Source organism: Hyperolius riggenbachi, chromosome 2 (genome assembly GCF_040937935.1).
Source record: "Hyperolius riggenbachi isolate aHypRig1 chromosome 2, aHypRig1.pri, whole genome shotgun sequence".
Taxonomy (NCBI): Eukaryota; Metazoa; Chordata; class Amphibia; order Anura; family Hyperoliidae; genus Hyperolius; species Hyperolius riggenbachi.
Genome location: NC_090647.1, coordinates 314,552,009 through 314,566,184, shown reverse-complemented (window position 1 = coordinate 314,566,184; position 14,176 = coordinate 314,552,009). Strand labels below are relative to the sequence as shown.

General features: G+C 43.5%; 1 protein-coding gene across 1 annotated transcript in view; it reads right to left on the bottom strand.

Moving 5' to 3' along the window:
- The window catches only part of SDC3 (syndecan 3), a 157,455-nt gene that overhangs the window by 35,123 nt on the left and 108,156 nt on the right, over nucleotides 1–14,176 (bottom strand). Inside the window, exon 2 of the mRNA XM_068269146.1 lies at nucleotides 901–1,021. Coding sequence (XP_068125247.1) covers nucleotides 901–1,021 — 121 coding nt within the window. The remainder of the gene's footprint in view (nucleotides 1–900; nucleotides 1,022–14,176) is intronic.

Here is a 14,176-nt window from a genome sequence, read left to right as displayed (position 1 = left end):
AAAATTTGCTGAAAAGACCCTAAAATCCAAAAATAATCATACTGCCAAGGAGGTTTAAAGGGCAATGTTCTCCGCAGGCTCTTTTAGCCTGGTGTTCCACCCGGCTAATTTTGGTGAGCATCCGGCTGTCACCTCCCCATCCTCCTCCAATGCTGTAAGCAGAGTTGCGCCAGCACTGCATTTCCTATAGTGCCCCACCCGGCAATTTTTTTATGCCACCTGGCTGGAAAAAAATTCTGGGGAGAACACTAGAGGGTATGTACCCACCTGCGAATTTTGATTGTCCAATGATTGTTGAATTTTTACACTTTCATATAGTATGAGGGCCAACACATTTTGAATATTATGAACAGACTGGGTAGGTAAGTAAAATTGTCCACTCAAACATGGACAAATCAAAATTGGATGTGCGTATGGACCCTTAGTGTTGGCTAATCCCTGGCTACGAGACAGCAGACATTTACCATTAACTATCCATGTGAATGAGACCTCACTGTGGTCTGATAGCAAAGGCTACTGACTTTTCCCAAATTCCAACACAATGAATTGTTAACAAAGCCAGGCCAGAAATGAATGATCACTCTGAAGATCACTGGTTCAAAAAACGAAAATAAATCAGGGCAAAAAAAAAACCCACCAAATATATTAGTTACACTATGCAATAGATGTTGCATTTCAACACTATGGAAACATTAGCATCACTATTATAAACATATTGCATACAAGAGAAAATGCTTGTGGCAGAGTTATGACCTTAAAATAGAAAGTCTCAAGATGTCAGAGGGACAAATGCAACTCAGCTTTAGATATTATTCCAGATCTCTGCTAGGTTTTAGTAACAAAAATGGATGTCATGGAGAAGAACAGACAAAGGAAAGATTCCAGTAAGAGCTTATTTACCACCAGATCCAGATCCAGAATATACAGTGTCAGGATCGTCGTCATCAATGAAGTCATCATCTCCAGAGCCTTCTAAATCAAATGGCTTCACATCTTCAGATTCTCTGCGCCACCGTTGGCCCTATGGGAGAGAGATAAAAGGAATGAACATTTTCACAAAGAACAAATAGCTCATTGTTATCCATTGGGTTAAGCCGTCTTGTTACCCTTCAGGTTTGTGCTAGCAATCACAATAGCAATGCGTTTCACGGGATAACTGCAACAAATTGGCACTGTAACAATAAATGGTTTCTATTAGAGAAAATTAGGTGATTTTTTAATGCTTGTTACAACTATCTGCAATACATATTGCCCATCATTCCTTCATTCTGACTAGTGTCACTGTCTTGTCTTGACATGGCCTGACATACCACTGCTATGCAGACGACACCCAACTATATCTTTCCTTCAAGCCTGGTGTGACAGACCCAACTCTAACTATAAACGCCTGCTTACGTGAACTACAGCAATGGATGAATGACAACTGGCTGAAACTAAATGCAGACAAAACTGAAGTCCTTCTGATAGGAGGGCAGAGCATGATAACAAAACAACTTAACTTGCAGTCTTCACCACTGGGAATAGGAGGCACGGATCTACGCAGCTCTGATCATGTGCGTAGCCTGGGAGTTCAAATTGATTGGGATTTAAACTTCAGAACTCAAATCTCTGCTGTGGTGAAATCATCCTATTTTCACCTGAAGAACATTGCAAAAATCAAGCACCTCATACCCCCAGAAGATCTGCCAACCTTAGTCCACGCCTTCATCACATCCCGACTGGACTACTGCAATGCTCTCTACACTGACCTTCCAAAAAAGGTCTTGTACCGACTACAGCTGATACAGAATACTGCTGCCAGACTGCTAACCAACCAACCCCGTCACTGCCACATAACGCCAGTCCTGCACTCCCTTCACTGGCTACCTATAGAATGGAGGGTCCTATTCAAGATCGGCCTACTGATATTTAAATCCCTGAATAATTTAGGCCCTGGATACATGAAAGATATGTTGCAGCTGCGTAGCAATCCCCGCATTCTCAGATCAACAGGTTCTAATAATCTAGTCATACCCAGAGTCCACTTGGAAACTTTTGGTCCCAGAGCCTTCTGTCATGCTGCCCCTACGTTTTGGAACTCCTTACCTCAACAGATCAGGACAGCTCCATCCCTGGACATGTTTAAATCCAGACTGAAAACCCACCTGTTCAGTTTGGCATTTGCAGGAATATAACTTTTGTTGTGCGAATACTTCATCCTACTAATTACTGAATCTGAGAGAGCCTAAGCGCTTTGAGTCCTATGGGAGAAAAGCGCTATAGAAAATGTTATTGTATTGTATTATATTGTATTATTGATGTCCCAGGGTCAGATGTTCCCGAGGGAATGAAGTGGTGTATAATCTCTAACAACCACAAACACCACTTAAAACAATGCAAACATGAGGTGGGGTATAATATCAAGCTTTTTGACTGCTGTCTTCTTCCCCACTAGGCAGATTTCACCTCATTTCCTGTTCTTGGTGATAACTACTAGTGGCACACAAACAGCCCTCAACCCATTTTCTCTTCATTACCATTTTAATAAAGTGTCTTTATTTATGTTCTCAGCTCTCTGTGGCCTCCATTCTATCCACAATTACCATAATAGTTTTGGTTTTGACATGAGTTTTGTACGGACATTAAAGCAAAACTATACTAAAACAGAGTTATCTGTTTGCCCCCCCCCCCCACCCCCCATTAAAAAATAAAATTGGAACTACATGGGATCCCCAGATCTAGCCACAGGTTTCCTTCCAAACCACACTGGCAATTGTAAACAATTCTGATGCCATCTCTTGCTTAACAAAATAAGCTAGACAGAAGGCAGATGAGACCCTTTTGATGTCGGGAGTGGGGCTTCTGCTGCTCAGTGCAGGGCTTTCAACATCATAGTTATTGACTGGATACAGCCAACCCCTTATCAGAGGCCCACTGCCTTGTCTACCTTCTTTAGGTAGATATGAGGTGACATCACTATTGACGCCTTTATCCTTAATCCTCTGTGCTCATCAAAACCTAGGCAACTAGATATGGGGAGCCCTCCTGTTTCTCCTTTCCCTCTACACTCCATGGGATAGTACATACAGTTTGGCTGACCACAGCAAGGATGAACCGATTCTTTTGATTACAAAAACACTAGAATTTTGTACAGGGTTTTAGGTTTATAGAATATGTGACCCTAAGTACCAGGGAACTAAAGCTTACCATACCAACTAACGGTTCCAAAATTCACAGCCAGTTGACAGGTACTTTTTGTAATTATAGATGAGCATAGTCTTGGGCGTTTGTAGGACCAGACAAATAGGATCTCTTGGTCAGGGAAAATAGCTTTAACTAAGATGATGCTGCTTCCTGTAATCTTATATATCTTTAGAACTGTAGTCATTCCGGTCAACACATCCTTTTTTTTTATTAAACTACAAAGGACTATTAATACATTTGTCTGACCCTACAAACACCCAAGACAGGTACTTTTTAAAAGGAGATTCTGTGTATGCAAGGGGAAATTATACACTGTGTCCAGAAAGGATTGGACGCAGCCCTCATTTAAATAAAAAAAGTAAAAACAAAATTATATTTGCAATGAATAGCCTCAGTCTTCAGTGATTGGTGGTGAAAAGGTGCTATTGTGAAAAACCTCCAAACAGTATAATTTAAACTTAAAATGTATTCATACAAAAGTTCTATTCTTTACAATAAAATTAAAGTAAAACGGATCATTACAGCATTGTTCAAGCTACAACTGCAGTCATTGAAATTCATGCTGGACAAAGGAGCCTTTTGATAAGGATTGCTTTGAATATAAAGATACGCTGAAACAAATTACTCAATCTACTTGGGAAAAGAATGACTATTAAAACCCTCTAATATCAGTAAAATATATAACGGCTACTAATAGCATTTAAACATATGGATGTAAACCTCCACAGTTACCAATGACCTATGTAGGGACAAAAAGCAGACCGCGTTAAAGAGATTTAGAGAATAAGTGTGGTCATTTCATGAAAAAGACATGTAGTGAGAGGACTAAAAAAGGCTTCATTTAAAAAAAACTAATCTTTATGTAAAAAAATGCCACTTGAATAGCTGCTGAACTGATCCCTTCCCTAAAATATGTTCAGAATCAATGAACTGTCCACTCTTTTTAAGTCAAAGGATGGACAGCTAAGCCTCTGCCAAGAGAGTACAGATGGCAGCTTCAGTATTCCTCTCAGCAATCATTTTCTTTAGGGCCCTTTTACACTTGTGTTACCATATTTTACCACAAGGGGCCGTATAAGCAATGAAAGTCTGTTGAGACTTTTACACTTATTGCGGTGCGTTGCGGTCCAGCAGGGAGTACGTCACTGAATGGGGGGTGGCACTATGCATATGACCCTGTCGGCGCACTCAGGGTCATTTGGGTCGTTTTTTGCATTGCAGTGGGTTGCGGCAGGAGCATTGCATCACATCGGTGTGAAAGGCCCCATAGACTTTCACAGGCGTAGCGTTGCCTGCGGTAAATTCCGGCCAAGGCAACAAGCCAGTGTGGAACGGCCCTAAACACTTCTCTTTTGTCTAATACTTAACCTTTAACAAACTCCCCCTCCCTGATAGCTAAACCTAACCGATAACCACCCCTAACCTTATCCCTTCTTACTGGTGCCTAACCCTACCAATATTCATATTTTGTCATCTTCATTTTAGCATTCAATAGACTGCAAAAGCACCACTAAATTCTGCAAGCCTGCTCGTTGCTTTCAATCCACCGCTGCACAACTAACAGTGGTGCTGTAGCCAAATGCCAGAGCTCTCGTCTTCTGACTCGCCTCAGTCACATTCTCATCTGCCATTTTTGCTAAAACAGAATGCAGAAAGGACACATTATCTCACTATCACATTTTGGCAGTTGCAAAAGTGGACTCCTGCTAGGGTTGTTGGGTACAAACATAGCATGCTGGGTTAAGAATCCGCTTTAGTCAGTTCTCTATTTGTGTCTCCTGAGCTACAGATTACCCAGCAAGCTCATGGTGAACCAGAACTCCTAGATGAAAGAATAAAAAAGGCATTTTGATAATCCCTTTAATATGTTCAGGTATTACATTATATTGAGGATTGTGCACTTTAATTCAACAATATCCATATTGATGTTAATATGTGACATTTACATTGCCTTTCCAATCAGAATTTGCTGGCTCTTAAAAAGGTCTGAGGTATGGTACTGATCATTCTATTTCCATACCAACAGCGCTCAGAATATTGTGCAAATATCAAATGGTAGTCTTATTCACTCCTCTGTACGGCACATTGCCATTCCATAATGAATAAGGAGAAAATGAAATTGAATTGTTAGCAGTCCTTTATGTTATGTTTTCATATAGAGTCATAAAACCTACAAAATGATCCAGAGGGTCTTTTTTTGTCATTTGTAAAAAAAACACTTGGATCTGTTTAATAAACATCAACTGCATTTATTTAGGGCCAATTCAGATGTGTGATTAAAAAGGGCACTCAGTGAGCATTTCTGCTAGTCAGAAAAACACCCAACCAAATGGTGAAAAAGAATGAATTGAGTTGAGCCAATCTGCTTAATTAGCAGTATTTGACTAACGGTCCTCAACAGCATAGCGAATATCAACCTGCTAAGCTGCAGGTACATTCACCTCCAAAGTGTATTGGTCCTGCTCTTTTCATAAGAATATTTGACTGTTTGACTAAGTAAAATTTTGACTGGAAAATATGGCATGGCAAGCACTTGAAAGAATAAGAAATAACAGGTTATCCTCCCATCTTGTAAATGCACATGATAGGTGATTTGCATTAGCAATGCACAATGTTTTGGGCATCTCTAGTCTGTAGTGTTTTACAATAAATATATTTAAAATTTAAAATACCTGGCAAGCCAAGTTCTTTAGCTAAATTTTGCAACTAAAGGACATTACAGTCTTAGTGAATAGAGTGCTGTCCACACTGCTCTACCTATCCCATCATCATCCACACATGAAGTAGTCAGAGAGGACTGGAAGGCTACAGTAGCCAATGACTACAGATCACCTGATCCCCACCAACCTCTCCTAGTGCTGAGTGATTAAGTCTTTGTGGCTAGCATTGCAACTACAGTTCAATCCCATAATAATAAGAATCTAATGAGATGCAGTCCTGGCCGCAGAGTGAACATTTTTTCAGGAGCATAGACAGGGAGGAGCTGAAGAATGCAAGCTGCTCTATACATCATACATCACTCCTTCAGGACAAAGTACTAATAGTGTATGTGTTAGTTTTTCTCATTACACTTCAGCTACTCCCTCACATTGAGAAAGGATCTTTCTGAATTTGAAACAGACTGGTGCAATAACACCCATTATCTTTGCTTTGGAGTTTTGAGTGATCTTCTTTGCATTTACATGCACCAGATGTATTGATACTGAGATTTTGTGGTACGGCATAGAGGGTACAAACTGACGGAATCTTCCACTAGATTCCTACATCAGCCACTCTATGCTTCCTGAAGCTCTAGGTCACATGACTGACTTTTCCTAAGGGAATTACTCTGGAACGGCTGCACCAGATATGAAACCTGTGTGAGTAATGTACTTGTCCTCTACTCAACTTTACTATGAAAAATCAGAGAGGGTGAACTGGGGCTTTAATGTAAATAGAGGAGCTTGGAGCTTTCCTAGCACCAAATCCCTGCAGAGACGTGCATGCCCATAAACAGTTGGAAAAGCTCTATATATACTACACAGCCTTACCACCTTCACAGAACAGACTGCTGCCATGAATAGTGCTCTACGGAGCCCTAGAAAGTGCCAGTGGTTGGTTGGACTTCTTAGTTTGGATGCTCAGACCTATCTCTTTTGTAACCACCATGACTCTCCTGTCACATGCTGATCCTCCACTCACCCCTGCGACTCATCACAGCATCAGGTGTGGAGGAAGGAGGTAGAGCACAAGCCCATAAGCAGATTGCTATCCAACTATGTGGACCTGTCAAGGTCTAGCAGAAACCTGTCTATGACAACAACTAGTGCTGCTAAAGTAGTAGGGCTATCTAGCATGCAGCCTTACCACCACATTTTACATGGTGAACTTACTACAATGTCACTTTAAGGATTCCAAAAGCACAGGGCACGGCATTCTGAAGAAGGGTTCAATGAGGGAGTTAGCTTCACAACACAATGGCACTCATTTTCTAAAACTTCAATGAACAGCGATGTGGGCAAAATCCTGTTTACTCCTTTTATAAGTAAAAAAATGTCAGCAGGCCCACCCATGCATGACCATATAATCATACATTTACTAACCAAATGCCAGCCATTGCTATTTCTTAATATAATCCAGGCAATGCTTGCAGTAATTCCCAGGAAATAGCAGGCGATGCTACTTTGCAACCATGTATTTTTTATTGTAACGTCTTCCTAAAGCCCTGCAGCTTCTAAGAATTGTAATAATCTAATGAAAAGAGGATTGGACTATTCATCACTGAAAGTATTTTTTACCTTGGTGACTACAACAAAATTTGCCATTTTGCAGTACACATTCAACTACTAATCACATTTTAACTGCTTTGTGCACCAACACAAATTTTGTTCTGCTTTTTTAGAAGATGACTTTTGTTTTGTCAACATATTTTGTAAAAAAAAAAAAAATACCTACTAGTTAGGAAAAATCTTGCAAATACTAGAAAGAAAATACATTTTCTTCAATGTCTATTTGTTTGCAGCATCACACATTGCTAAGATGCAATTATATAATGGACCATCTGATTTTGTGGGGAGTGTGTGCGTGTGTGTGTGTGTGTGGGGGCGGGGACCTGCAAACTCCCATAATCACAGCATTTCACCCCTCTATACATGAGACAGTGGTTCAGGGGCAAACCCAGAATTTTCACGGGGGGGGGGGGGGATTCCTGAAAGGTCTCCCTCAGCCACACAATCAATCAGGAACAGTTTGGATACAGATAATAATGAGGACAGTCGACATTGGTAATGAAGGGGAAAGAGAAGCATTCAGGGCACAGCGCTTGCTCATACCTGACTCTATTACGTTCCCCAGAGCTGCTCCATGCTCTGTACAAACACTGCTGCTACATTGAAAGTCAACTGTAGCAGAGAAAGAAAGGGGCAGTACTGTGAGCTGCACGATGCCTACAGATATTCTGGTGTCTCAACTTGTGCCTGTCCCCAGACACTGCCCTGGTCTGAGGGGGGATTCTGGGCAGCTGTCCTCCCCTCCAAACCTTCTCCCCCCCTGTGTTTGCCTATGTGGTTCTGCCCTAAAATAGAGAAACAACTTTGGAGCCAGCAGACTTATACTTGAGGTTAAGTTGTGCATAAATATATACAGTAACTTTACAGTAACATTTAATTGTTAATAGTTTTACTTGACATTTTTTGATCTTGTTATTAATTTTTCAAATGAAATTCTATTTATTTATCAATGTATATAACTACAAACTGTTTACTGTTACAAATCAAGTAGGAAGTAATGGATGCAGAGGCAAGACTGCAAAGCTGCCTTACACAGCCCTGTCACAAACCATGCCAGCATGTGGTGTCTGAGCATGGCCAAACACGGATGTCAGTCAGTGCGGTGCTTGCCTCTATACTGCCCATGCTGAACACTAACAAGTACCCAGCCGGTGTTCAGGAGCAATTGACAGGCAGTGCATTGCCTTCCTTCAGCTCCCTGTGTGGTCTAAACTTGCAGTGAGAAAATGGTGCGGGATGCAGATTAAAGTGGACCCAAATTAAAAATACAAGATTTCAGAAATAAAATTATTTTCTAAATTATAGTAATAAATATCAGCCTTTTTTCAGCTGCATGATGACAAATATAAAATATTTTACATTTATTGGAGGAACCACTCCCTTCCTTTCATATTGACGGGACAGAATCCGGCAGACTGGTGGAGGAGGTGGTGTCTGGCAAAGGAGGAATTGCTAATGGCTGCCACCTGTATAACCCTAGTTATGAAAACAGAAGGGTGAAAAGCATGCGCTGAAATGCTCACAGGCTTGAAGGAGGGTTTATTTATCTTTGTATGTGTCAGAGTGGTGCAACTAAATATTTTGAATTGAAAAAATGTTTGGTTTGGGTCCGCTTTAAATGGCTCCCAACTTTATGTATAATTACTACAATATTTCTCGTTGTTTTTTTATCGATTTATTTGTCTCAGCAGTTAGGACAGTCCAAAACCATTTTTTCGACTTATTTCAGTTGGGAGGCCATCTACCATTTACAGCCCACATAACACTGGTCTTCCATCACTTACCCACATATAAAGATATACACCAGAGAAGAAGGCAAGCAGTGGCATTTCTTCCCGAAAGAGGGATATTTGAGAATGATGCGTAAAGGATGAGTGTGCTTTGTAAATAGTTTTTGCTAAAAATATGGACCGGTGTCAGACTGGATTCTACAAGAACGGTCACCTGATTAAAAGCTGCAGAATGAGTGTATAATGTAACTGCTATATGCTTGCGTAGCAAACGTCTGCACAACCCCATTTACCGTTATGCCATTTCTGTACATTGAGCATAAGGAGTACTTCCTCTAGCAGCTTGTATTAAACAGCTCTAACATAATAGAATTGTATTACTTCAGTGGATTGTTCAGGCATTAGAATGGTTAAGTGCAATCAATGTTTTGTGGGCATATGAAATGCTGCCGACCCCTGGGGTGAGGAAGCCTTGGAAAACCTGCATTTTTTTCTTTCTTTTTTATGGCTGGAGTTTAAAAAAATGTATCAAAGCAAGCATGCAGGAAATAACTGAAGGGTAAATCACAGTAGTAACCATGATATAGAAGGCTCAGAAGAAAAGTTATAGGGCTCTGGTGTTTGATTAATGAGCTGCAGACTTTTCCCTCCTTTCATAAAGAAGTTATCCTTTCCAATTAGAAGCAGATGGGGGGAAGGGAATCAGACTCACATTTTATACCACACATTCACCAAGCGTGATTTCCAAATGCACCATCAAGGTGTGCAATTTAAAAACTGGCGTGCGCACGTTTACTGACCAAATACAAAGGAGAACAGGGATGGCTGTATGAGAATTCACTAACTGTATCTTGGTGACCGGCAATGGCTCAGCCAGGGCTATGGAGTCTGTGCAAAAATCATCCGACTCCTCAAATTATGAAACCACCGACTCCGACTCCAAGTACTCAAAATTGCTCGGACTCCATGACCCCATCTCCACAGCCCTTCTAGGGCTATGGAATGCATACTCCAACTCCCCACTTTATGAAACCACAGACTCCAACTCCAGGTACCCAAAAATTGCTCCTATTACTTGATGCCGACTCCAGAGCCCTGAGATGCCCCCACTCAACTGCATGTGATGCTTCTGCTGCAGTATATAAGTTCACATGCTGCACATTCTCATGCTGCACAATACTAGCAAGAGACACTGCCACTCATCACACTGTCCATATGTGATAAAGTTTGGGCCGGCCCCCATCTGGTGTATAAGGAAATTTGGTCAAGTGTGCATGGTTTCCCTATTCAGTTTACTTAGGCTTTTTGCGGCTTCAGTAGCAGATGGCAGTGATTATAAAATTGCACTAGCTTGTACTGGGCTGTACGCTGTCATTAACCTAGTGTGTAGGTAATCGTAGCAGCACTAAGGGCAGGGACTGCAATTGTGGGCCTGAGACCTCTCACTTCTGTAAATCAATGTCACCATGAACTCATGCTTCATCATTATGACATGAGGATGCACAATTTCACACCACCAATTTGTTCGGTGAGATTTGCTACAGATATAAACCAATGTCACATTTTGCTATGGTAATCTAAAGCCTCTGCAATGTCGGTTTGTGTAGTAACAAATCACTAGCATGACATGAGCCTCCTGAGCTACATTTGGTGACATAGATAACTGCTGAAGCTAGTGGCTGCAGACAGCTCATCATAATTCTGAATTGTGAGTTGTTCAGCAACTAACATTAGTGGAAGGGTGACGCCAAAGCTCTTGCATGGACTGCAGTTTATTCTGCCCTAGTAACAGAAACAGCAGTAAGACATAATCGTTAAAGCAGGATTGCAATCAAACTATCCCCTCTTCTCTAATAGAATTGCCACACTAGTGTAATTACCAAGGAAACATCAACTTTTTTTTTTTTAAGTGCTTGAAATGGTTAATGAGACTTTAGATTCATTTTCTCCCTGGAGCCATATCAGTAACTGAGCTGACAGGAACTCTGGCACACTGGCTCTCCCTGTGTTCTTTGATCAAAGAATTGCAGAAGATAAGGCTGCGCTAACACGGAAGCTGTTGGGGTAGATGTGTTAGACACATGCATGGGCATTACATGTGAGATGTTTGATAAAACTGCCATTTTTACTAATACAGCTAGAATTGTATATAAAAAAAATAAGGGGCTAATTTTGTATGCATGTTCAAGGCAGTTTCTAGGCTAAATAGCAATCTGTGTGGATATAAGCACATTTCTCCCTCGTCATCCTTGTGAGCAAAAGTGAGCTGTGACATGGAGGGATTATGTGCAGCCGCATGCAGCAAAACATGGGTGGGGTCATAGATTGTGGCTGGGGCAAATAATGAGTACAACATAAACATTTTATGAAGCTAAGGTTCCATGATTCTGTCACTAATTTTATCTGCCACACTTTCTTTATCCATACAACTGGCCCCATAAAGTACTAGGTCACAGGCAAGCATTACTGCCCCTCATGTCAGTCAGCTGAGGAGCTTTGCTGCGTCCATAATACATGCATCGTACTGCAATACGGGCATCAATGCTTATCATGTCACAGTGTCATAACTTATTGTACCAATACACGGTGCCTGATATTTCTGGGCCACATGCATTCTCTATACTCAAACAAACAAACAAACACAGAACATTTATATTGTGCTTTTCTCCTGGCGGACTCAAAGCTCCAGAGCTGCAGCCACTAGGGCGCGCTCTATAGGCAGTAGCAGTGTTAGGGAGAATTGCCCAAGGTCTCCTACTGAATAGATGCTGTCTTACTGAACAGGCAGAGCCGAGATTTGAACCCAGGTCTCCTGTGTCAGAGGCAGAGCCCTTAACCATTACACAATCCAGCCACTGCTCCTTATGTTAGTGACACACCATACTGTACTAATATGCTAAGCCTCATGGATTACTAGTCAGCAAGAATGACTGCCCCTCAGGGGCGGACTGACCCGGGGGGACGGGTGGCATTTGCCCCCCAGGCCGCCGCCTCCTCACACATTCAGGGCCGCTGGTGTTTACACAAGTGTTGGCTGCCGAGCAACTGCAGTGCTGCAACCGCTGGATATGCAGACTAAGCCCCGCCCCCAGCAGTAGCTGTTCCTCAGTGTCCAGGCTTTGGGTGAGACCTCCAGCTCCTCCCCGATGCAGAATGGTCCAGGATGGCTCTGGAGTCTTAACTCCGCCCCTGGCCTGGAGCTGTCAGAGGAGAGGCCGCAGCAGTGCTAATACACACCATGTGCTGAGGGAATTGGAAGCGAACCTTGGCTGCAGGGAAACTGTGAACATCCACCAAAATCGCGGCGAAGCTCCGCCCCCAAAAATACCGCGAAGCTCCGCCCCCAAACCGGGTCAATGCTTTGTTCCAAACCTTGGAGGTATTCTTGAACAACTCTGTCTGTAGTGGTGAGTTACATCACCCTTCTTTTACTTGAAAACTCTGTATTGGGGGGCTCCCTCTCTCCAACCACATAACCTGGGAGTTTCACAGGCTACCTATACTTGGGGGGGGGGGGGGCTCCCCGATACCTATCCTGGGGGGTTTCCCTGGCTTCCTCTATGTGGGGCTCTGTGGCTACCTGTACTTGGGGGGCTCTCTGGTACCTATCTTGGGGGGTTTCCCTGGCTTCCTCTATGTGGGGCTCTGTGGCTACCTGTACTTGGGGGGCTCTCTGGTACCTATCTTGGGGGGTTTCCCTGGCTTCCTCTATGTGGGGCTCTGTGGCTACCTGTACTTGGGGGGCTCTCTGGTACCTATCTTGGGGGGATTCCCTGGCTTCCTCTATGTGGGGCTCTGTGGCTACCTATACTTGGGGGGGCTCTCTGGTACCTAGCCTGTACCTGACGCTAACCTCACCACCGCTGCAACTAACGTTAACCTCACTGCTGCCTCACCACCGCTGTACCTTACGCTAATCTCACTGCCGCTGCATCCAACACTAGCCTCACCGCTGCACCTAACGCTATCGTAACTGCCTCCACCTAACGCTAACCGTCCTGCCGCTGCACCCAACACTAACCTCACTGCCGCTGCACCTAACACTAATCTCACCGCCACTGCACCTAACGCTGCTAGCCTCACTGCCGCTGCACCGAAAGCTATGGTCACTGCTGCACCTAACGCTAATCTCACTGCCGCTGCACCTAACGCTGCTAGCCTCACTGCCGCTGCAACTAAAACTATGGTCACTGCTGCACCTAACGCTAATCTCACTGCCGCTGCACCTAACACTAGCTCACCGCTGCACCTAACGCTATCGTCAATGCCTCACCTAAAGCTAACCTCCCTGCCGCTGCACCCAACACTAACCTCACTGCCGCTGCACCTAACGCTGCTAGCCTCACTGCCGCTGCACCCAAAGCTATGGTCACTGTTGCACCTAACGCTAACCTCACTGCCGCTGCACCTAACGCTAATCTCACTGCCACTGCGCCTAACGCTGATAGCCTCATTGCCACTGCACCTAAAGCTATGGTCACTGTTGCACCTAACGCTAACCTCACTGCCGCTGCACCTAACGCTAATCTCACTGCCACTGCACCTAATGCTGCTAGCCTCACTGCTACTGCACCTAAAGCTATGGTCACTGCTGCACCTAACGCTAACCTCACTGCCGCTGCACCTAACACTAATCTCACCGCCACTGCACCTAACACTGCTAGCCTCACTGCCGCTGCACCTAAAGCTATGGTCACTGCTGCACCTAACGCTAACCTCACTGCCGCTGCACCTAACGCTAATCTCACTGCCACTGCACTAACGCTGCTAGCCTCACTGCTACTACACCTAAAGCTATGGTCACTGCTGCACCTAACGCTAACCTCACTGCCACTGCACCTAACGCTAATCTCACCGCCACTGCACCTAACGCTGCTAGCCTCACCGCCGCTGCACCTAAGGCTATGGTCGCTGCCGCACCTAACGCTGACTTCACTGCTGCTTCACCTAACACTAACCTCACTGTGCCCAACGCTAACCTCACCACCATGCACC